General features: G+C 40.4%; 2 protein-coding genes across 2 annotated transcripts; both read right to left on the bottom strand.

Moving 5' to 3' along the window:
* Nucleotides 1–568: 568 nt before the first annotated feature.
* e2f5 (E2F transcription factor 5) lies at nt 569–8,297 on the bottom strand. The gene is made up of 8 exons (XM_061694235.1): nt 7,917–8,297; nt 6,487–6,596; nt 5,211–5,372; nt 4,572–4,680; nt 3,396–3,723; nt 2,660–2,797; nt 2,495–2,533; nt 569–1,215 (listed from the first exon to the last, which is right to left on the bottom strand). The coding sequence occupies exons 1-8, from the start codon at nt 8,043–8,045 to the stop codon at nt 1,139–1,141; spliced, it is 1,092 nt and encodes a 363-aa protein (XP_061550219.1). The 5' UTR covers nt 8,046–8,297; the 3' UTR covers nt 569–1,138.
* A 522-nt stretch (nt 8,298–8,819) lies between these two features.
* On the bottom strand, nt 8,820–24,448 carry lrrcc1 (leucine rich repeat and coiled-coil centrosomal protein 1). The gene is made up of 20 exons (XM_061694109.1): nt 24,301–24,448; nt 24,087–24,142; nt 22,953–23,158; nt 22,181–22,246; nt 21,937–22,104; nt 20,759–20,925; nt 20,063–20,281; nt 19,361–19,542; nt 18,680–18,848; nt 18,460–18,608; nt 16,363–16,567; nt 15,801–15,919; nt 15,515–15,716; nt 14,344–14,529; nt 14,077–14,251; nt 12,423–12,586; nt 12,141–12,349; nt 10,944–11,081; nt 10,737–10,872; nt 8,820–9,349 (listed from the first exon to the last, which is right to left on the bottom strand). Exons 2-20 carry the CDS (start codon nt 24,128–24,130, stop codon nt 9,233–9,235), a joined length of 3,021 nt encoding a protein of 1,006 aa, XP_061550093.1. The 5' UTR covers nt 24,131–24,142; nt 24,301–24,448; the 3' UTR covers nt 8,820–9,232.
* Nucleotides 24,449–24,541: the final 93 nt, after the last annotated feature.

The raw sequence follows: 24,541 nt of genomic DNA, 5'->3' as shown, positions 1-24,541 counted from the left end.
TATAAAGCCTTATTGGAAATACAATATGAGACTTTTCCTCCCCCTCCAAAAATATGAAAATATATTTATGTCCTAAAAAATAGTGGACTTCTAAAAATACACAGGGTTTTTTTTTCTTGAAAGCAAGAGTTTTTTTTCCTTTTTACTAAAAGAAAATATATAGCTTTTTTTCTTCTTCTTAAGAATATACAACAATTTTTCAACAATAGTAAATTGTTTTGGAAATGGAAGACCTTTTCCCTGGAAATTATTTTTTTTTGCAAAGATGCACATTATCCCGTCAACTATATGGGACTTTTGTAAAAATAGACTATTTTCAAAACTACACGTTTTCCTTGAACATACACGTCTCAGAAACGTACAACTTTATTGAAATCATAACTCCCCGCCCCTCAATATTTTTTTTTTACAAAATGCAATTAACAAAGTCACTTTTCCCCTCAAAAAATGTACAACTTTTTCCTAAAAAGTATTTGAAAAAAACCCTACAAAAATATTTTAACATTTTTTTTTTCTAAAAAATATAGAACTTTACATGCAGACTGATTACATGAATGGAGTGAGGTTCCGCAATCCTGGAAAAGTTAGCATTGTGCTATGCCCGCATATGCTTAAATTTGAAGGCAAGCAAAGTGAGATTTCATCCATTTATTGAAAACATTTACAAAAAATGTGCAAAAAAACAAAGAATTCTTGCAATCAACAACTCAACTGGCCCTTGAGATCAAAACTATTGCCAATTAAATGACAAATAAGGCAGATTCAGCAACAATCAAAGATTGCATTTTAAATTACCTGTAGTTAAAATGATTTTTCAAATATAAAACTTAATAAAACTTAAGACAACATCAAACAAAAACACCAAGCCCTAAAACGGCAGTGTAACAATATTTTTGGGATTCATGGCACTTTAAACGCAACATAATAAAGAGCCAAACGCAAACGATGTGAACTCGCGACATAATAACAAAATAATTTAAATACTGTTGCAGTTCCGAATGTTGTAGCCCTTTTTACCCTGTAAACTTTCAACGTGTGAATGGAGTTGCAGAAACGTCATGAATAACTTCCTCAAAGTCCAAAACGAGTCAAGGGCAAGGACGAGGGAACGGAGGAGTACTCCCTGACTTTCAGCCTGTTAGTAGTTGAGGACCTCCACGTCAAACAGGTCACACACGCCGCTGCTGTCGTCCAGGATGAAGCTGTAGTCCATGCCTGACAAGTCATCACACAACATTGGAGACTTAGAATTAATATATATATGACTCATAAGTCATAATGTCACTATGAGACACCAGTGATAGAGAAAATGTTTACATTTTCACAAAAAAAAAAAAATTTGTTTTTTTAATATTATACATTCTAGGAACAAATTGTGTATATTTGAGGAAAAAAAGTAAAATCATAATTAAAAAAAGAAACAAAATATATTTAATGAGAAAAAGTTTGCGAAAAACTTTGTATTTTAAGTTATATATAAGATAATTTTACAAGAAACAACTCAGGTATAAAAGAATTTAAAAAAAAAATTACTTTAAAAAGAAAAAAGCTTCTGAATAAAGAACTATTTATTTATTTATTTATTTTAGAAAAAAAGGGTATATTTTAGAGAAACAGTTTTGTTTTCCTGAACTAAAGTTAGACTTGAGAGAAAGTTATTTTTTAGCAAAGACCTTGTAGAAAAAAAAGTTTGATATTTAAAAACTAAATAAATAAATAAAACAATCTGAATTTTATGACAATAAGTTATACATTTAAAAAAAGAGAGGAAAAACTCAGAATCTTATTTTTTTGAAAAACAGCTAGATATTTAAGAAATATAATTTGGAGAAAAACGTCATTTTCAATAAAAAAATTTGAAAATTCAGAAATTTTCAAGAAAAACAGATGAGAAAAAAAATCTTCCACTTTAAAGAAAGCTCTTACAAGAATAAAGTATATTTCTAGAAAAAAGTTGTGGACATTCAAGAAAAAAAAACAGAAGAGAAAAATGTGTCTAATTGTAAGAGTTCTTGGGAAAAAGCCTGATATTTTAAAGAAAAAAATCTTTGCAAGGATCTTTTACAGAAAACATCAATTTTATACAAGAACTAGAAAAAAGAAACACATTCAAGAAAAATCTTACAAGAATAAACATAACTATTCTCATAAGATTCATTTTTACTTGTAAATATGTAACTTCTTTCTTGTAAGATTGAGATTTTTTTTCCTAAAAAATAAATCCAACTTTATTCTCTACAATATTTCTTAAAAATATACCTGTTGTGTATTTTTTTTTTTTTTCATTGAAATTATTTTCTCAAAATATACCCTTGAAGTTCTCCAAAGTATAAAAACAAATTTCTTGACCATATACAACTTTACTTTAGCAGGATTGCAATCTCACGGGGTGATTTTGCTACTTTTTAGGGTGGCACTAAGACTCCTTCGTAGTCTTGCAAAGTTTTCAAAGCACACAAAACAGCGAGCGTCACTCAGTCTTTAAGAAGCTTACCATCAGTAGACATCAGCTCCTCGATAAAGTCAACAGCTTCTACAAGAAGGTATGAAAACATGTTTTTGTGAATATGTATATTTCTAAACATTATGAATAGACTGCTTGATTGAGGTTTATGTTTTTACATCATCCTTTGTCCTAACCAAATTAAGATGTCTATACCGTCTTTCTCCTCCTTCATGTGCTCCCCGATGCTGTTGTGCCTCAGCAGGCTGCTCATGTCCAGCACAGACTGGAACTGTGGGCCGGCCAGGTCCATCTGCTCCAGCTCCAACACAGTCACCGGCTGATCGGGAAGTCCTGCAGGAGAAAAGGCGGGATATGTTACATTGCAGAGCCTTAAACGGAGGACAGAGGTCCTAAGTTATTATTTCAGCAGCAAGGCAGCACAGTAAAAGGCGTCAAATTTTGCTGCATACTTTGAATTTAAAAGCGTGCCGCCCTCTTGTGGGCAAATATAACAATAAAGACTGAGCGCCAATAGTCCAAATTGAAATGTTAACATAAGGGATTGCATTTGTTTATGTTCAGATAAATCTGACCTCAAAAATGCTATCATCAACATTTTTGGGTCACCAGGAACAAAAGTGTTGCACTCTCTGTTATTTTGCTATTTTAGGATGATTTAAAGAAACAGATGACAATTCCAAAACAATATTTGATCTGTAGTCATTCAACACAGTCCAAATGGCCTGAAAACAAAACAAAAACAAAACACAAATGGTACTAAATGTCTTTACAATCTCTTCAGGGGTTCTTATGAGAGGGAGGGGAAAATAGCATTCTTGTGCTGCATAACCACATACTCTTAGTATTCTGGTTACCCCGTAAATGAATTCCCCCCCCCGTCCCACCCCACCTCCACACACACACAAACACACACACACACAGTTCTTACCCACGCGTGCAAGTGTGGACTCTGGCCTCAGCACTCCATCGTGTTCCGGCAGCACCATCTGCTGATCCGGGCTGAGCGAATCCTGGCTGCAGAACGACGAAGCGGTGGTGCTGGAACCGGACGAGTAGGCGGGCGTGGGGAAGGGCAGCCAGGGCGAGCCAGGCGACAGCGCGAGAGGCGGTGTGAGCAGAGGGCAGCTCATGTCGGTGGGGGGCACGGGGAAGACCACGGGCGCACTGCAGTCAGAGTCCCGGTTGATGAGCGTGACCTTAATGGGAGCCACATTGCTGCGCAGGTTCACCTGGTACTTCTTGTGACCGGTCTGGCCCTATGAGGACAAAAGAAGATTAAAAAAAAACAACACTTTTTTTCTAGAAAAATACAACTTTACTTTCGTAAGATTACTTTTTTTTTTTTTTTTTTTACTGGAAAATATAAAAAATTTTCGTTCGTGACTTTTTCCTGAAAAAAGGAACATTTAAAAAATATAAATATTCTTGAAAATACTTGTTTTTTTCCCTTCAAAATATACAAAACAAATACTTAAAATTTACAATTACTTTCTCCAAAATGTACAACTTTATTGTAAGATTGCAACTTTTCTTAGTCTTTTTTTTCTTGAAAACATTTTTTAAAAAGATTATTATAATTTTTTTTTTTTTTTACAAATTTTAACTTGAACTTTCCTTGTGATTTTCCCCCCCTCCAAAATAGACCAAAAAAAGCACTGAAAATATTCAGCAATTTTCTTGAAAAGTAACTCTTTTAAACATGAAAAATGCTGAAAAATACACTCTTAAAAATGTTCAACTTTGTTTTCTCAAAAATATTTAAAGAAAAAAGTTGGATATTACTGTTTTTTTTTTTTTAAGAATAATACACTCACCTTACTTTTACATTTGTTTTGCAAGTTTGTAACTTGAGAAAAATATGAATAGTCTCAAAACAAATACCTTTTCTATACTATAAAAATTTATTTTTGAAAATGTCTTTTTTAGAGAGTGATGGTAACTTTTTTCCCTCCAAAATACACCAAAAAAAAAAAAAAACAATTTTCCAGATTTTCTTTTTTCTGGGAAAACATATGACTTTATTCCCTGAAGATTACGATTTTGCAGTGTAATTATTTTTTTCTTTCCGGTGTGGGCCCCAATACTTCTTGCAGTGTTTCGCTACCTTCTCTGGTAGCAGCACCTCCAGCTGCGTACCAGACGGCGCCACAACAGCGAGGAGAGTGTCGCCGCTGAAGGCATTGCAGATGTCTTCATGAGTCACAAATTTATAAGTGGGGGAGCGTTAAGCAAAGAGGATTACAAACGACTGTGGGGGTGGCAGAGGGTGTACGGGGGACAATAAACACACACAGAGACAATAAACCAGAAAAACAAGACCGAGAGCAATTTGGGATTAGCCTGCTTGACAATAGCAATTACATTGATAATCCGCTCCTCAGTGCGTTTTCTCTGTTCTTTGTTAAGAGGATCAAAATGGGATTTTTGTTTTGAGATTGAAATGAGCGAGTCGATAGTCCCAAGAAGGACGTGAGTGACTTCGTCTCAATGTTCGCTGACAAGCAGACAAAATCAATGAATAGACTCTTCCTAGAAAAACTGCCGACTAATTCACAACTCCATTTCTTGTACCAAAACATGCACAAGCGCCACTTTTTTTTTTTTTTTCCTCGGGCAACCCACAGGAGCACATGCAAATACCATACTGAGCCGGGATTCAAACATAGAACCTTAGAACTGTTAAGCAGACGTGTCAAACATTTATTCGCTGCAGTCTTGTACATTGCCAACCGTGCAAGGATATTTTCTTGTGGCAGGATCACGGTTCAAGCATTCGTTGCTCTCCTGCAGCCATGTCTTCTGCCTGTCCAGCTCTTTCTCTTGGGCCTCCAGTTCAGAAATTTGGGCTTGCAGAACTCTCACCTGGTCAAGAACTTCCTGGGTCTGACTTCTCCTGTTCTCACCCCTGCGAGAGAGCCATAAGGAAGGAAAATAAGCTTTTATACTAGTGCTCTCCAACCTTTTTTCCACCACGGACCGGTTCATGCTAGTACAGAGTATGTTTTGCGGACCAGCAACCATTTGACAGGGTGGCGTGCTGACGAACTTTCCCGATCTGATGCTAATCAACGGGGCGGGCTTTTGTTGTACGCTTTTTCGGGGGGGAAGCACAGCCCAGTATCAAATGGCCCACTACAATGTATTTAATCAGAGTACTGGCAGTCACATTACAGAGTAAACAAATCCATATAGCATACAGTATTTACTGTACTCCCACCAACAGTGGCCAATAGCTTCCTGCAACTCAAACATGGAAGCACACAACATTGTCGATGTTAACGAAGCCATCTTCACGTAACGCAAGATCGGCTTTAACGCTGTGCAGGGAACTCGTTTACTGTAGGATGTCTGTAAAGATTATACTGAGCGCTTTTCTGTGATGTGGGGGTTTGTTATGAGCAAATTTTCTTCACCAATCTGTTTACAAAACAGTTAGGGCTTAAACTTAAAATATTTACAATCTCCTTTTGTTCGTGACCAAAACTGAGTGTGGCCGAACCACATAGTCCTTCATTGTGACATTAATTAGGAAAAGACGTTAACGTCAAAGAAGCGACTGACCTTGCTGTATATTGGCATCATGTGTTAAACAAGTCATTCACCACATTAAATATGAATAGGAATAGAGTTTCACACCACAGTGTAGTTAGTTACCAGATAGGCTATCAGCTGGCCAAGCTTCTTCTATTTTTGTCTTCTACTTCTCTCTCTTCTTTGTATTTTCCGGCAGTATGGATGCCCTGTGCCACCGTGCTGCCTTAAAGGTCAGTCTTGGTACTACGACAGACCTTGTTGTGTGTAATTTGATGCGTTGGTCGTCCAAAGTACACCACACACTATCAGAGCAGTAAGAACACGTACCATTTTTTTCATGTGTGGGGTTGATCACATTTTTTAAATCTGTATTCCCCACCCCACCCACGTAATTGGGGTCTATTATAGGCATAATTTATACTTGCGTAAATGAGGTAACTTATATGAAAAAGTAAAAAAAAAAAAAAAGAATATTTTTTTCAAACCTCCACTGGATAATATTTTTGTTTTTCTTCTCAATCAAGCCAATGCCTTCCAGCACATTGGTGATGTCGTATATTCGTCTTTTCTGCTTCACTGCCAAGCTGTCTGCGGCCTGTTGATTTAAACACAAGTGTCAATAAAAATGTAGCTGGCAGCATCACCCTACCCCGACCCCCTAAGACTACCTGGCAAATACTGCCTGGGGTGGGGGAAATCAGAGAAAGCTTGTGGTGCTGAAACAGAGGATTTGCCAAATGAAGCTGCACAAACATAAAATGAAACCTGTTGGCAGAGGAGTGTGCGTGTGTGTGTGTGTGTGGGGTGGGGGGGGGGGGGGGAGTAGTAGTCTCAGGTGCCTGTGGTGTAAACATTAGCAAACTTTGGCGCTCAAGAAGCGAGGGAAAACTAACAAGAATTGATGCACAATAAAGGGTAGCTCATTTAACACCCTCCTATGAATACAAGGGTGAGGATGAGGTCATTTATTTTTTTGTTCATGGTGTCACGTTGCTCTGAAAATACACCTCAATAAATCGTTGGAAATGTTTGTAATAGGTGGCACGTTGTATTACAAACATCCATCCATCCATCCATTTTCTGTAACGCTTCTCCTCACTAGGGTCGCGGGCATCCTGGAGCCTATTCAAGACATCTTCGGGCAAAAGGCGGGGTACGCCCTGAACTGGTTGCCAGCCAATCGCAGGGCACATATAAACAAACAGCCATTTGAACTCACATTCATACCTACGGACAATTCAGAGTCTTCAATTAACCTACCATGCATGTTTTTGAGATGTGGGAGGAAAACCCACGCAGGCACGGGGAGAACATGCAAACTCCACCTAGACGAGGCTGAATTTGAACTCGGGTCCTCAGAACTGTGAGGCAGATTTGCTAACCAGTTGGTCACCGTGCTGCCCAACCCAACACTAGCTAGTATAAAATATGATATGACCAGATTTAGCAATAGAATGATGAACTCAATCATTCAATTAATTTTAAAAATGACCAAATTCAAAACAACAAAAACAATGTTTTATACAGGTGTTTGTGGTAAATGGTCACAATTACGTATATAGCATCAGAGTCAGAGAGAAGTACATTTTAAAACATTTCATTATGGCCAAATGGCCCTTGCCGACTAACAATTTTTCTTCTTGAATGGATAAACGGCCATGTATTTTCAGTTCTGAAAGTTTACACATAGTTAAATGCGTCATGTAACCTTTAAAAGGGCAACATTTAGCATGAAACTGGTCCTAGTAATGGCGGCCCTGTTCGGCTCCAGTACCTGACCGCAGCGGTGCACCTGCAGCCCCCCAGCCCCCGCACCCGCCCCACTTTCAGCGAGTGACTGACGGCTCTTTGTTTCACATCTACTGCGGGCGGGAAGCATCGTAACTCCGGTAAAACACATCGCGTTTTCACTCACCACTTTCAAGTCGAGGACGCCATCGTTGGCCTCTTGGAGAAGACCGACAAACTTCATGGTGAGGAGCCCCAAACTTTTCTCGTGGCGAGTCGACGTCGAGCGAGCCGGCTCCGTCATCTCACACTCCATTTTTTTCTTCTTCTAGGGGTGTGTAGGGGAAGGTCTTAATTCTTTCCAAACGTCAAACTTTAGCTCATAACCATTTCTTCTTCTTTTTTTTTTTTTTTTTTTTTTAGAATATTTCACTCCTCACTAGGCTAACGCTTTACCTGTCGGTTTTTAATGAACTGGCGTTATGGTAGCCCGCTGTTGCCATGGTAACCACTGCCCCACCCCTCCCAGAAAAGAAAAGTGACCCGGCCCCCCATTTCCGCCTGGGAGACCCCGTGTCGAGTTCGATCAATCTAGAAATGATAAACGTCACATTCAAATAATCCCCCCCAAGTGAATTGGACGGAGGACTTTCAGCACAGTCATCACATCTGAATTACAAAAACAAACATTTAAGGCTCATTGAAGGGGTGGTGCTCATTTGTTTACATGGAGAGACGGGCCATGTCATTCGTAGATGAGTTAAAAATAAATACAAAGTATTAGCATTTTTAATTCATTAATTAACCAATTTTTCATGCTCCTTTAGAATGATTTAGGGTGAATTTAATTGTAACTTGATTAAAAATGTCAAATGTACAATATGTAAATGATTTATTTTACAAATATTTATTTACAAATCGATAAATGAATACAAAACAAATAAAAATAATAACATGCATTTTAATTAAGCAATTTTGCAAAAAACAGCTAAATGCAAAAAAAAAATCAAATAATAATAAAAAAAAAAATCACAGGAATCGACAATACAAATGCTCAATTAAAGAACATAGACGCCATGTGTGACCCACAGCTTTGCTTTACTTTGTCCACCTCTGCGCAAAATTGTCCATAGGTGTGAATGCTTGTTTATGTATATGTGCTCTGTGATTGGCCAGCGACCAGCCCAGGGTGTACCCTGACCCACAATCCTGAGCGCTATCGAAAATAGATGGAGGGATGTTTCTGGCTTGCTTGCCTTACCCGAGGTAAAAGTTTAGTATTTTCCCCCATCACTCTTCCAAGCATTTTTTATATCTAATATTTGTATGATTGTTTTTTTGAGTTTGGGATGATTCTGGTAATGTAATTACATTTTTTGCAGATTTGGAAAAAGGACTCGCTCAAAACAATTATTCAAAAATAATTTAATGAATCAAAACTGGATTAAAAAGAAAAAATCCAGTTTTTTAACCCATACATTACCGTATTTGCGCCATGAAATTTCAACAGTTAAAATCTTTTAGTGCACTGGTAAACCGTTTCATTTTCTCTTCTGTAATCCTCTTGTTGGCTTCCACCTCGAGCAGCAGCTGACGCATCTCCTCCTCCACTTCAAATACCTGAAATATTATATTGGTTGTTTAAACCATAAATATCCCACAAAATTGTTCCTAAAACACTTAAATATCATTTCAAACTCATCTTACATTTCCCTTGAAAATAAATGGCCTCCAGACTGATTTTATTTTGAAAGGATGCACCGGAAGATCGCACGTTTATTGTACAATTTACTGATTGCAGTTTTTCCATGTGCAATGCCTTAAAAGAAAAGATATATGCTGTTGTACTGTAAACCTCCCTCCATCGCAGGGGTTACGTTCCAGAACCTCAGGGCCAAAGACGTATTTATGCGTCCAGAAGTGTGTGTGTGTTTCTCATAAATGTGACAAAGTACAACATGACGAGGTTGACGTTCATCATGTAAGAGGCCGCTGAAGAACACGAGCCCATGACTAACGTGCCATTCTGGTGAGTTTCGTCACTCACGGTGCGTGTACATTGCTAAATGCATTATTGTTTTGCTATCAAAAGCCATTCCTAAATGTTGTTTTAGCTGGTTTATTGAATCAAACCAATGTTCATATGTTAGAGGTGTCACAAAAGCAACAAATATTAGCATAAAAGTTGCTGTTCTGCTTCAAAACTCTCCAGTTTAACTGAAAAGTCTGAATTTTGTAAAATGTTCGTTCCTATGTTCTACTGCTGATTACTTAAGAACGGAAAAAGGTAGAATCAAACTTTTTTTTTTTCCTGGTGAAAGAAAGGAGTCGATTCTTTGATTTGGTAGATTCAGTGTGTATGTAATGGTAGAACCCAATATTCTGTGGGTCTTGAAAAATCAGTCAAAAGGCTCTAAAATAGTATTCCAGGAGTTGTCTTTTTTGAAAATGGCTGGCATTAAATGAGTTCAGTGAAAATCTGCTAAACAGAAATACCCTTTAAAATACATCCTAAACATGTTTTTATAACAGTTACAGTACATTCTTTTTTTTTAAACACACTTGTAAAACAATGCAAACACATTTAAACATCATCTATTGAAAAAGCGCAAGGGGAATAGATAACAAAAATATTGTACGAACAACTGTAACAAAAGAGAGAAATACTGGGACCACAAACTGAACTGCAATATAGCAGGGGTTTACTGTCTATAATGAAGTATTTTATTATTGTATAAATGTTATTTATATGACAATCTTTCATTTGGATAATTTACTGCTAGCATTTTCTGTTTCATTTTAAATGTCATTCAGCCTGTTCCTGTTTACACAAAAGATACATACTTTTTATGATTTGCGTTTTGTTCTCTTACTGTAATCAAACCGTGACCTTAAAACTGAAGTACATACAGAGCCGTGATTTTTGCTGTCAAGTTGTCAAACAGATCAAATACCGAGTTGGAAGAGAAGCAGATGAAAAGAAGACGAGTAATCTGTTTTCTTTTACCTTCCGATTGGCCTCTTCTATCCGATCGTGCTTGTCACTAGCCAGCTGAAGCAGCTCAGCCTGATGGGTAGCCTGGAGAGACTCCAGCTGCGTGCGAAAAGCGTCGTCCATGCAGCGCAGCTTCTCCGCCGCCGCTCTGAAGGACACGACACGATGGAGGTTTAATGGCGCGAGCTCCTCTTTTACGACACCTCGCCGCCCACACACCTGTGCGCCAGGGTCACTTGCTCTTTCTCTTCCAGGATCGAGCGTTCCTTGCAGTCAAAGGTGTCCTTCATGCGCTTCACTTGGCTCTCTAGTTGAGTGAGCAGCTGAGCCTTCTCCTGCCACTTTTTACTGGACTCGCTGAAACGACAAAGGAATCGTGCAACATTCTGTTGAATGAAACATGAACAGGACATCAAGCTGTGCGTTCTTAAGGTACTACTTGTGCTTAATGAGTGTCTATATTTGTAAGTTACAGCTCTTTTTTCGTTTGATTGTGCATATACAACCATACGTTTCTTGTTTTGGACTCTCCAAAAATGACCGGGGAATGCAGTGCATCGCAACTATGGCTCGCCTTTCCCACATGCGAGGGCATTGCAGTAAGTATATAGTAGACACTTTCCACAAAAAATCTGCAATGTAGCAGGGAACACTGTAAACAACAAAATTGTTGTTTCTAGAGGGGCAGGCAGGCTTTCACAATCTTTTGAAGCAATGCACCCCCTTGACTTTCCAATTGAGAGGGTGCACCCCCCCCCCCCCTAAAAAAAAGACACGTTTATTAAAAAGCATGTTTAACGACGGCAACGATTGGGGAAAAAGTGATAGAATAATTGGGGGAAAAAAGAAAATATCAAGCATGCATAGCTGGATTGTTAATTTAGAAGAAGAATGCGAAAGGCATTTTGGGCGCTGTCATTTCATAATGTAATTATCCCTTTTTTGAGTTGAAAGTAATTTTCTTTTTCATAAACTACTTGAATGTAACCTTTTTAGGGTAGTTAGGTTTACACTGGATGCTGCTATAATGCATTTGTAATGCGCTGTGCTGTACATGTGTAATTAAACCAGACTGCCAAACCACTTATCTTACATTGCACACACGCACACACACACACACACACGCACACACACAACAGTGAAGAAGTTAAATTCAATAAATGTGAAGTGAAAACAATTTGGCAGTTAAGGAAAATAGTTTCTTTACATTATGTTATTACTGTATGTTTTTATGCATTACAATACTGTATAGTACCACTTTTTAAAAAAAAAAGAAAGTGGGTTTGAGATACCACTGATTTGAGTTTAGCAGCATGGCCACGGAACAAATTAAACTCATAAGTCACGGTACTAGAGTTTTTTTCTGTTTTATATAACAAAATCCACGGCGTGAAAAAAAAGTCACGGTGACTTCACCTGTGAACTTGTTTCACTTCGTCAACCTCGGCCTCCTTGTCCTCCAACTGCCGCTTCAGCTCCTCCTTGCGCACGCTGAGGTGTTCCACGCGTTCCCTCAGCTCGGACAGCCGAGACGTCTCCTCCTCGAGCTGCCGCTGGAACGTCTTCTCGCCCTGGGCCTTGTCGTCGCGGAGCCTGCGGGCCTGCTCGTCGCGCTCCTGCAGGGTCTACGGAACAGGAAGCGACAGTTACGTACCTGCTCAATGTTACCTTCACTTCCAATCACTCATCTTCCTCCACCTCTTTGAGTTTGCGAATGGTTTCCGTTTGATCCTCCATGATTTTGCTTTTGATTTTTAGGGCGTCGCTGTCCTTCTCAATCTGCTTCTTCTGTGCCTCGACCTGAGCGGCCAGCGCTTCAATCCTGGCCTCTCGGCGCCCACTTTCCTGAGCCAGAGATGCTCCTGTGGGAAAGATATGCACAAGAAAGTGATGCATCCTGTTGGCAATGAAAGACCTTCACCAAGGAGGATATGTTATCATAATAGGTTTTATCGGTGAATAGTGTACTGCAAATGTGCGGTACATTACTGTAGAGCGGAGTGACATTGAACAGCAATTTGGATTTTACATGACAATTCACATTTATTTAAAATGTTCAGACATTTCTTCGCAGCTTTTTCCTATTGGAGGTCACCGTTTTATAGAAGCCTTCCTCAAATATTCCTGTTAAGGGCACTCCTTTCATCCAGATCTGATTTAATAAGGTCTTTCTATCCGGTTCACATCTCTTCCTACCAGCTGTCCTTCAGTTCCTTTCATCACATGTCCAAACTACCTCAGTCTTGCTTCTTGTACTTTCTTTGAAACTTTGGTTACCTTCACCGAGCCCTTGATGTATTCATATCTTTTCTCATCACTCCAGACATGCATCTCCTATGCATTTCCATTACATCGAGCTTCTTTTCTTCTACTTTCTTGTGCTATTGCTTCCAATTTCTAAATCATGGCTGGTCTAACCACTACTTTATGGACTGTACCCCTTTTCATGTTATGGGGAGTCTTCAATCTCTCTCCATTCTCCCCCTGGTTTAATCTAGCATCGAACAAAGATATTGAAAATTTGTCACCCTCTTCGGCATTGGGCAATTGTTCAGAAACGTTTATCTAATCAATTCGGGTTTGAATTTGTTTTGGTTATGAAGGGTCTTCTTTTAATTTCTTTTTTTCAAATGCAGAAGTCATTCTTCAAAGAAACCTGTCAATTGTGGTAAAATCCACACATTGAATTGTGTCATCATCTCTAAAATCTGTGATTTTTGCTTGAATATTGCAAGTTTCTTATTCGAGTATTTTTATATTTGACTGAAATCCAGCCGTTTACAGCAACTGCCGAATATTTTTGTCAAGTACATTTTTTATTGAGTCGTCGTGGAAGAGGGTGTTGCCCCGCTTGTCCGTGAAGTTTCGGGTTTGTAAACCGCTGCAATGAATAATGTAATGAAACAGATCCCTGTAGAGAGCGACGTTGCGTCGTTGTGGATTTTACATCAGCACAGGTTTTGAGTTGAAGATAAAGAATGGAAGGACAGAAATGTCAACACGCTGAAAGTCGGGCAAGTTTAGGCACTACACAATCGAATAGAGTATGTGGATGTATGGTATAATCGGAGTAGGTGTCGCTGTAGGTCGGAGAAAGGGTGAATCGCAATTGTGAGAAAAGAGGACGCAGTTCATGGAGCGAATGGCGAACGGTATGCAAAGAAGCCACAGTCAGCGACGCTCCATGCGTGTTTCTTCAGTCAGAATACTCTAAAACAGCTGGCAATATGGGAAACTCAACTTTGCATGCAATGAATTACTCAATAAATAACATTTTTTGGACAAATTAAGTGAAATTGGATCATTTCCTGCAGCATCCTTCTTCAAACACAGTTCCTTGTTCTTCCCTCACCTTGGTGAGCGAGCTCCTGCCCCCAAAGCTTCCTCTCTGCCCTGAGGCCGTCGATGACAGACTCCTGCGCGCCGAGGTGGGACGACAGTCGCGCTTTCTCCTTCCTGAGCGCCTCCAGCTGAAGGCGCATACGGCGGTCCCGATCCAGCTCGGCCTCCAGAGCCTGAGCGCGCCTCTGTGAAGAGATGGAGGAGGACGGGCAACTTCACCATGCTACCCATTCAGAAAACTCGTATTCATTATCTTTTGATTCAAGCCCTCCGCTACCTTGAACTCGGTCAAAGCGTCTTTCTTGGCTTTGACGAGCTCTGAGATGCGGTTCTTCTGCTCCTTAACCAGCGCTGTGAGCTCCTGCACCAGGGAGGCGGATTTCTTCTCCGTCTGCTGCGACTGAGCCAGCGTCGCTCGAAGCTCCGGCAACTCTGCCGTCATTTGATCGCACGCCTTCTTCACCTGCAAGAGGTGGAGAGAAGTTTTGGGATGAGTCACCCACACATTAAATTACCTGTTTTATCGATCGACGTCTCACTGGCTTTTTTTCGAGTCGTTCTGTTTATCTTCTATTGCGCAAGGCGGAAGAATCCTGAATAACTGGCAAGAAGCGCAATCACATCTATCGAGACGTGTACTTTGCTCGTGCTTTTGTGTCCCATGGACTTTTTGACTGTATGGATTACTGTTAGCCGTTTATTTCTGTTGTGTAAGGTGAGGGTTGTCATTATTACCTGGCATGAGGAACAATAACATCAATCATGTGACATGTACATTGCATTCCATGACCTTACTATTGACGCCATAGATTATATCTAATTGGGTGAGAGGCACAATCGAGGTGCATGACAAGTATATGCCCTGGATTTCTTTAAAATTCTGTGTATTATTCCATCCATCCGTTATCTGAGCCACTTATCCTTGTATTATTTATACTGGTTATCATTATTAACAAGAGGAGCGATTGCATTAATCGTATGACGTATATTTAGCACGTACATGTACTCAATCTATTTTATTGCCATTGTCAGTGAAAGGTACATTCACAACAACTAGGAATTTTCCATAAGGACTTTTTATTGACTGTATGGATTATTTATAGTCCTTTTTTTTTTCTATTGTGCAAGGTGGCGGTTATCATGAATAACCAGCGAGAGGAACAGTGGCATTAATTACAATTATTATGCGCGCCTATGCACGAGCACGTGTAGTGGATTTCTATTTTTACTATGGATTATTTCTAGTCGTTTTGTTTATTTCTATTGTTCAAGGTAGTGGTTAGCATTAATACTGTATAACTGACACGATGCATTTGTGCCTACACGTGGCAGAGTTTCTCATGGACTTTTTTGGGACTGGGTAATTTTTAGTAGTACTGTAGCGTTCATTTCTTTTGAATAAGGTGGTAGTTCATCGTATGACGTCCACGGTGCATTTATTAGCAGACCTCAGAGAAGCGCGCAGCCTCGATGGTAAGCGCCATGCGGAATTCGTCCTCCAGGGCGGCGTACTTTTTCTTGCCCTCCTCCACCTTGTCCTTCAGCTCAGACTCCCTCTGACTGTGAGCTTGCCTGTCGGATGCCACTTCTCTCGCCACCGCCGCCAGGAAGTCCCTCTCGCCCGGCTGTCGCCGCATCTCTAGCTGCTTTCTATGAACACAATGTATGTATAAATGATGAAATGAAGGGCTTAAAAATGAAGAAGGATTTTTGAAAAGTCAGGAGGAGGCGCACCTGTGCTCTTGTTCCCGGCATGCCAGCAGTTCGTGCAACTGCTGCACTTTGGCTCTCTGGACATCCAACTCGCGCTTAAGAGCTGCCAGCTTGTTCTCCAGCTCCCGCTGCCGCTTCATCTGAAAGGGCAGGCAGCAAGCCATATTTTTTTGGAAGCCTGACGCATTCAATGGCATATGACAAATATTTAAATATATTTATAAATACATTTTGATCAAATGATTATTTTAACCCTGTAAAGGCCAGTATGTCTCCATGACTCCACATAACTAAAATATACATTTAAGAATGTTTTTTGTCATTTGGTGTTTGTTGTCCCTCGTGGGCACATCCATTGGAGGAGAATGTTGGCGCTTGTGCCCGGTTGCGCCCTCTCTGCAGCACCGTTTCTGAGGAGGAGAATGTCGGCGCTGTTCGACAGTGCCGCTTGTTGTTTTTGCGTCTTGAGAGGCAGGACTCTTGCAACAGCCGCAGAAAGGTCAGAGCTTGTGGAGAGCCCGCGACGGTGCCCTACGACCGGACAGATGGCGGGGGGCTAATTGTTCAGTGTGTTCTCGTGTACCTCTTGGGCCTGCTGTCGAGCCCGCAGAGCCTCCCCGCGGGCGACGTCCTCCCCCAGTCGCTGCAGCGCGTGCTTGTGACGCTGCTCGCTGCCGCGCGTTTGTTCCAGCTGCTGGCTCAGCGAGCGGCACCTCCCGTCCAGCTGCTCCACGCGCGTCTCCAGCTCGCTGCGTCCCGACCGCTCCTTCAGCAGCAAATCTTTAAGCCTGGAAGAAGACGCAGGATCACCTCACATATGCGAACATGATTAACGCGTGCGGCCTGTCTTAATGATGGTGTCATTAAGACAGCAAGGGCAAAGACTGATGCAGGCAATACTGCTGGCATATGCTTACCACCATGCGTCTAATTAGGCTCATACTGATTTATCTTTGCTGCACACACACTGACTTTCTGGCTTTCTCACACTGCAGCTGGAAGAGTCTCAGCCAAATGGCATCACGGTATGGAGGGAGAGAGACAGCATTTTAGAAGTCGATAAAAGTGGTACAATTTGGGAGCTCAACCAAAATCCTACGGAAGACTTGAAAAGTAAAAAAAAAACATTGTGTCACGATGCGAGCTAAAGGCGTTGACACGCATACCAATAATCAGGCCGAATTTGAGCATTTCCACCCCTTTCCAATTAAAGTCAGCTCAGGCCCCATTGTTTCTGAATGATTATCCTGTGGTGTGGCGTGTGTTAAGAGTAATCTTCCCAGGAAAGTGGGTTAACTCATTTTGATAATTGGGCTAAATTTGAGCACTTCCCCCTTTTAAGATCTAAATCAGTTAAGGCCTGATTTCCAGACGTATCTGAAAGACTGAGTGATTATCGTGTGGTGTGGGGTGTGTTAAATGTGCGTTTTCCTCAACAGTGGGGCACACACGTACAGATAATTGGACTGAATTTGAGCATTTCCACGCCATTCCAATCAAAGTCAGCACATGCCTGATAATCACGTCTCTGAGAGATTATCAAAAAAGTTACAAAAATCGTTTGGTTGCAGTAATTGCCTCGAATGATTGTGTAACAAAATATTAAGTTAATGGTACCATAATTTTTGTCCATGCCTGTTTCATCCATTCCATCCAATTTCTACCGCTTATCCGAGGTCGGGTCGCGGGGGCAGTAGCTTTAGCAGGGACTCCCAGACTTCCCTCTCCCCAGCCACTTCATCCAGCTCTTCCGGGGGGTCCCGATGCGTTCCCAGGCCAGCCGAAAGACGTAGTCTCTGCAGCGTGTCCTGGGTCGTCCTCGGGGTCTCCTCCCGGTGGGACGTGTCCGGAACACCTCACCGGGGAGGCGTCCGGGAGGCATCCGAATCAGATGCCCCAGCCACCTCATCTGGCTCCTCTCGATGCGGAGGAGCAGCGACTCTACTCTGAGATCCTCCCGGATGACCGAGCTTCTCACCCTATCTCAAAGGGAGAGCACGGACACCCCGCGGAGGAAACTCATTTCGGCCGCTTGTATCTGGGATCGTGTTCTTTCGGTCACGACCCACAGCTCGTGACCATAGGTGAGGGTAGGAACACAGATCGACCGATAAATCGAGAGCGTCGCCTTTCGGCTTAGCTCCTTCTTTACCACAATGGAACGACACAAAGTCCGCCGCGTTTTTCATGTTTGTTAATATAATTCTGTTGAACCCCAATTCCAAAGCAATGTCTGATTTCTATTGGTTAAATTTCATTAATTTTTAAATGTATTATTACTTTTGTCAGATTCAAGTTATTTCCGTGACCACGGTGGGTTTTTCATTAAGACGGGGGTACCAACAATTTTGCCCCCGTGTGTTTGTCCATTTGGGTATCCTATCAAAGCACTTTGTAAACCTTTAAAAATGTGCCGTGGTAAATAACGTTATTCATTTATTTATTATCTCTCGCAGCACACAAATGTGCTGCGGCACGGTGGTAGGGAATCACTGTTCTGAGGCAAATCTAAGGCAATCGAAGTGCAAAATATTAGGAACCGATCTCAGCATGATGCTGTGCAGGTCCAACTATACAACCACAATAATAGCAATACTGTTAAATGAATACTTCTGACAGTGTCGATTAAAACTATTCAGCTGTTGTACTGTGCAGGTGTACCTAACGTCGCGTCTCGTACCTGTCGGTGGTGTGCATGGCCATGCTCTGCAGGTCTTTCTCCTCGCTGACCTGGGTCTTCAGGCACTTGAGCTCGTCCGTCAGCTTGGTGACAGCCTGCTCGGCCTTCCAGCGCCTCTCCCTCTCCTGGTCCCGCTCCTCCACAATAGCCTGGCAATAGCAAATACAGACAAGAGGGAGTCAAACTATAAGGCGGATAAAGGGAAACATCCGCCAACTACCTTATAGGTTTCCTCCTCGCTGGACTTGCATTTCGCATGGATCGGCTCCTTGCCGGCTCTCAGCGAGACCCTCGTCGGCAGACCCGGAGCATCGACACCCCTTTTGGCGGTGGATGAAGACCACCTGACAGCAGGCTTTGTCACCCTCTGTTTAGGATTCTCCTGATCGCTGTGCACAAAATAAATGAAAACATGTGGAACTCGATGAAAAATACATTATTATTATCAGAGAAAAAAAAAATAATACCAACAATGAGACAAAAAATATAAACACAAAAATATTGTGGATTGGCACCGGTTTGTTGTCTGGAGAAGATGACTTGATGTCAGACTTTGAAATCTTGTTAAGGATTATCTTTGGTATGGAACCAGACATAAGGCCCGTAGAGTTGAAAAGGGGTGACTTGCTAACTATGAACGGAGTTTGGTAGTGATTTTTCAACATGTGCTCACTGAAGTTTACTAAAGCGCATGTGTTAAGCTCTGTCTGGTGAAGCAAGATGAGGGACTTGACCAAAGAGGCACGATCATTAATCAGCGCGAGGATGTTCTCTCTCTTTCTAATACCTCTCTCCCTGACGATATTAGCTGAATTACGTGAAATGAAAATATCCGTGGTATGCCGGCAAGAAAAGCCCACTACACAGCAAAATGCATCATTAATCGGACTGAACAAACCACCTGTCTGATTTCTTGTTCGTCCTCATCGGTGCGATCTTACGATATTTTGGGATGGCGGAGCGAGCTCCGCTTTCCTTGCCGCTGTCGCACTCGCTCTCCGACGTGCGGTCCGCGTCATTCACGGCCTTCCGTGCTTTTACCGCAGAGTCACTAGGTTGACTGGACTTGTGCTTTGCAGAAGCCTAAATAACGTAAGGCAAAATAGATGAGAAAAATGAAGAATTATTTAATGAATGGTCATCAACCCTCTTTAAAATACTTCCAAGGTATGATTTAATGATCATATGATTTCACTACAACTACGGTACGCTTATTAATTCAATACAGTAGTACTTCGGTTCAGGGTCGCTGGGAGCTCGAGACTCTCCCAGTTGACTTCGGGAGAAAGGCGTACGATACCCTAGACTGGTCACCAGCCAGTCCGAGGTTGTGGTCATTCTAAACCGTTAAAGGACTTCTACACAGGCGGGAGCAACACATGTACACACCGCAATAGACAGCACAATGCCCATCGAATAATCATTATGCACAAACTTGAATTCTTTACATTCTATTAAATTATGTTACTGTATGTTCTTATACATTACAATACCCTAAAGAAACATAAGCACGATTATAAATACAACTATAAATAAATAAAATGTTCATCATAAAAAAATATTCTTACCTAATTAGAGTGTGTAGTGTTAAAAACAAAAGCACCTGCTGCACAAGGCGGGACACCTGCTGCTCCAGTTTCTTAACCCGCTCTTCGTTAACAGATAGTGTTCGGTCGACATCGGCGGAGTGGACCTGCTGCTGCTGCTGCTGCTGCTGCTGCTGGACGCGCTGCCTGTCAGCCGCTCCGAAGGTTTCAGGGGCGACGCTCTGTCCGAAGTGCGTCAGAACTTCCCTGATGCTGGGTGTGGTCAGAAGAGCGTCCTGCAAAAGCAAGGCATCTTATCCATTGAACTACAAACAACACTGTGAACATTTTCATCATTTGACACCCAAAAAGATCACAGCTCGAGTCAAAACGTTAAGTACACTTGCGCAAGTAACGACAGCCGAAGCAATAAGACTCCAAATATATATATTTTTCTTCAATGTAAAAATACAATAAAATATTGGACAAAATTACACAAATTTTAGGAACAAACCAGGAAAAGCCTGTGGACGACTACTCTCAGAGGCCCTAAATATGGTTGGTAGCAACGATAATACAAATTTTAAATTGTAATATTAACAGTCTGAAATTTTACCACCGTTTATAGGTAAAACATTTCATCCATTCCATTTAAGGACCTGCTGTACTGTTTTCCAAGAGTGACGACATTATGTTGAAACTATTAATGTTTAATTACTGTACATTATTTTGAAGCTTAACGAGTTAAAAATAGTAGGGGTATTTAAACTCACCACTTCATTATGGTTGGCATCTGAGAGGAGGAGGAGGTCCACATAGTTCTCCAGCCCGGGAATGTCACACGGGCTGTCAGTCAGGGAATATGACGGCTGTCCCAAACGATCCAGGCCATCCAGAACAGACACTTGCGACAGCGACTGCATCACAATATCACGGTAACCTACAACAAAACACATAGGTTTCTATTTTTGTGTTGCACCGGAAATCCTGATGTGTGTGTGCGGAATGTGGACTTTTTACGTAAGCCCTTACGTAACTGGCGAAAAATTCAACCACCGGAAGAGCGCACTACTTTTAGGTTTTGGGGTTGTACCGGAAATCCTGATGCATGCGTAGGTTTCTCAGTGTTCACTGACCTAAAAGTGTTTTTCAGCAACTTGAAAAATTTGACTTTTTGCGTAAGCTGCGCTCCTTACGTAACTAACAAAAATTCACTCACAGGGAAAGCGCAATATTTCGAAATTTTGGGGACACACCGGAAATCCTTATATTTGTGTGTGGAAAGTTTACCAAACTCCCTGACCTTAAAGTTATATTTTTAACAACTTTAAAATTCAGACTTTTGCATAAGCCCTTACATACTTGACAAAAAGTCCCTCCTTTTGTCTAATATTTTGTTATTTCTTTAATGTACATCAGGTTGGCTTTTTTTGGCGGATTTCGTTATCTAATTTTGTTTTTGTTTTTTTAAATGTGAATTTTTCATCTAATCTTCTTTAAATATCTAGGTATTTTTTTTAAGAATTCGTATTATCAAATGTTTTCTTTGCCTAGTAACTATTTAATTTGCTTATATTTTTGGGTTGCACAGGAAATATTTTTCATTAATTTCAGTGTTGGAAATATTCATATTTTTTTCATGTGTTTCTATTTTTTAATACTTTGTTTTTTATTTTTAACCTAATATTTTGTGTTATTTAATGCATTTATTTTAGTACTTATTACTGCACTTCTAATATTTTTCACTGATATATATATTTTTATTTATTTAACGAGCACATTTTTCATCTGTTTGTATTTTTTTTTTAGTTGATTTTTTTTTTACATTTTGTTTCTTAGGTTTTCTTTTAGCAGCATCGTGAGAGTACTGATGATTTATTTTTCCGAGATGCAGCATCCCAGAATCGACCTCAGAGGAGACACTTTATCATAATGTCAATCACGATCTCACCTGGCGTCACACACAGCGGGTTGCCCTTGCCGCCGTGCCTCAAAAGAACCTCTCTCAACCCCTGCAATCCCAGCAGGCACTGCAGGAGGTGCTCGATGCTGTCCAGGCGGTTGCTATGGAGACTGAGGTGCTTGAGCTTGCGTGCGGGGCCGTGGAGCTGCAGCAGGCCTGGGGGGCACATCACAATCTCCACTATCACCAGTAAAAGACAACTGGGTTCCTGGACAGACCCGAATGAACTCACCGCTGAGGTCATTTATCTGATTGAAGGACAGGTCTAACCTTGTTAAATTCACAAGGCCGTTCAGTCCTGTGGATCAGAAAAAAAGCTATTAAAGCAACAAGAGTCATTCCTGCGGAAGTGTCTTCTATTGCAGTGATTGTCAAAGTGTGGTACAAGCACCACTAGTGGTATGCGGGCTCACTAGCTATGTATACAGCTTGTTTCAACTTTTTTTTACTATCAAGTACAATACAGGTTTTAAGTTTCAAGTACAGTACAATACATTTAATCTCATTAAGTGTTCGTGCTTTTAGATTTAGGTACAACATTTATTTCACTTTTATATGCAATAAATTGTCATTGAATCATTTGTTTCCCTTTTTTTATATTGAAGGGCACTGTTAATGTTTAAACTGTGCGTAATGTTACAGTGGCTTATAATAGTTTACATTTGAGGGATAAAACCACTGCATTGTTTTTGCTGCGTTGAGAACACTTAGGCCTACTATGTTACTGTATTTTAATGTGTGTCATTAGGGATGCATAGACGCACCACTTTTTTGAGACAAGAGTACAAGTACTTATTGTACTTTTGAACTGAAGTGATACTTTAGTAAACCATTCTTCACTTCTCTTACAGTACAGAAGTATAATATCGGTACCGATACTGGTCTCGGTACCAGTGCATCCCTATTGGTCATTGGTGCTTGTAGACCTAAGTATTTTTTGAGGTGGTACTTGGTGTAAAAGGTCCAAGAACCGTTGTTCTAGTGTACAATGGGAGTGGGCTCACCCTCAACCTTGGTTATGGCATTGCAGGATAAATTCAAAGTCCTCAGGGCAGTGAGAGTAGCGAGACCCTCAATCTTAGCGATGCAGTTGGAGGAGAGGTCCAGGTGTCTCAGGAGCCACGCCAACTGCAGGCCCTCGATCCTCGGGATGCGATTGCAGTGCAGGTTGAGTGACGTGACGGTGGGACGCAGGGGAACCTCCAGCAAGCTAGACGAGAAGAGAGGCTGTATTCATTATTCCTTGAACAACAACAGTAGTGTCGAGGGTCTTTAAAGTCTATAGAAGAACAAAATAAATGGCAATAAATTATACAAATATTGGAGAAAAAAGGAAAAATATTATATAATTTTGATATATGTTTATATAATAAAAATATTACCACAAATAATAAAAATACTACAAAATTATCGAAAACAAATTGACAATACAAATTGCTGCAAATTACAAAAATTGAATTGAAAAACGTGACAAAAACAAGAAATATTACGGCAAAAAAAGGAGAAAAACACGCTGAACAATCGAAAAAATGGAAAATTCAATAAATACAAACATATTAGAAAATATTAAAATATGAAGATATCAAACAGAATTTTAGACCAAAAAATACTATCTAAAAAATGCACAAATATTTGAACACAAATATTAGAAAGAAAAACAAAACTACAAAATACTAAAATATTACTACAGAAATAATATTTTTAGAATACAAAACAAATGACATTTTTGGAAAAAGCATATATTTAAAGAAAATAATTCCCAAAATATTTAATACAAACATACTCGTAAAAATCGTTTTTAATGAAGAACAATTTACTAATATTACAAACAAATACAAGGGTGAAATGAAAATAATAAAAGATAAAACAATATTTGAAAGTAGTGTAATAAAAAAAGACACAAAAACATGATGTCTTTTATTGATTCGATTAGGACTCATTGCTTTGTAGATGAAAAAAAATGGATGAAAATTACCAACTAAATCTTTCTGCACCCATAACAGTATTAAAACACTTTAATAGTATGATCCCACTGATTATGGCTCAATACAACATTTGTGTGGCACTGTCACACATCTAACGATACTGACTGTACACTGCGTGCTTGAGTAGGACAAAGACACAAAAATGGGGCTTACCTGGAAATATTCTTGTCGATGAGACTTATTTCCTTTTCTTCCATAACACGCGGAGACTACGATTCAAACAAAAACTCTCAAGCCACAAACGTAACGTTAAGTCACCAGCAAACAAGGGAGTTAGCGTTAATATCGAGTCGGTAGTCATGGTGACACGAGCGTTTGTAACGGGGATGACAGTTCAGACGAATAGTAAACAAGTCGCGCGACATACCGTGAAATATTATTTTTCTTTTTTTATTAAGTTACTGTTTTTCATCGCTGAGAGCTTGCTTGGTTTAGCTTCTCTGGCGTTGAACTGGCCGCGTCTTTCCTGTTTACGTGACGTCATAGAGTAACTTCCGTAGCGGCTCCACCCACTCAGGTCGACGCATGCGCACAACGACTTTTCAGTTTTCGAAGCACAGGACGTGTTTCTGTCAAACTGTTATGTATATTTGTTCCATTTAGAAACA

This window comes from Phycodurus eques, chromosome 13 (genome assembly GCF_024500275.1).
Source record: "Phycodurus eques isolate BA_2022a chromosome 13, UOR_Pequ_1.1, whole genome shotgun sequence".
NCBI lineage: Eukaryota > Metazoa > Chordata > Actinopteri > Syngnathiformes > Syngnathidae > Phycodurus > Phycodurus eques.
The sequence above is the reverse complement of the archived record's forward strand: the minus strand, read 5'-3'. Positions and strand labels throughout refer to the sequence as shown.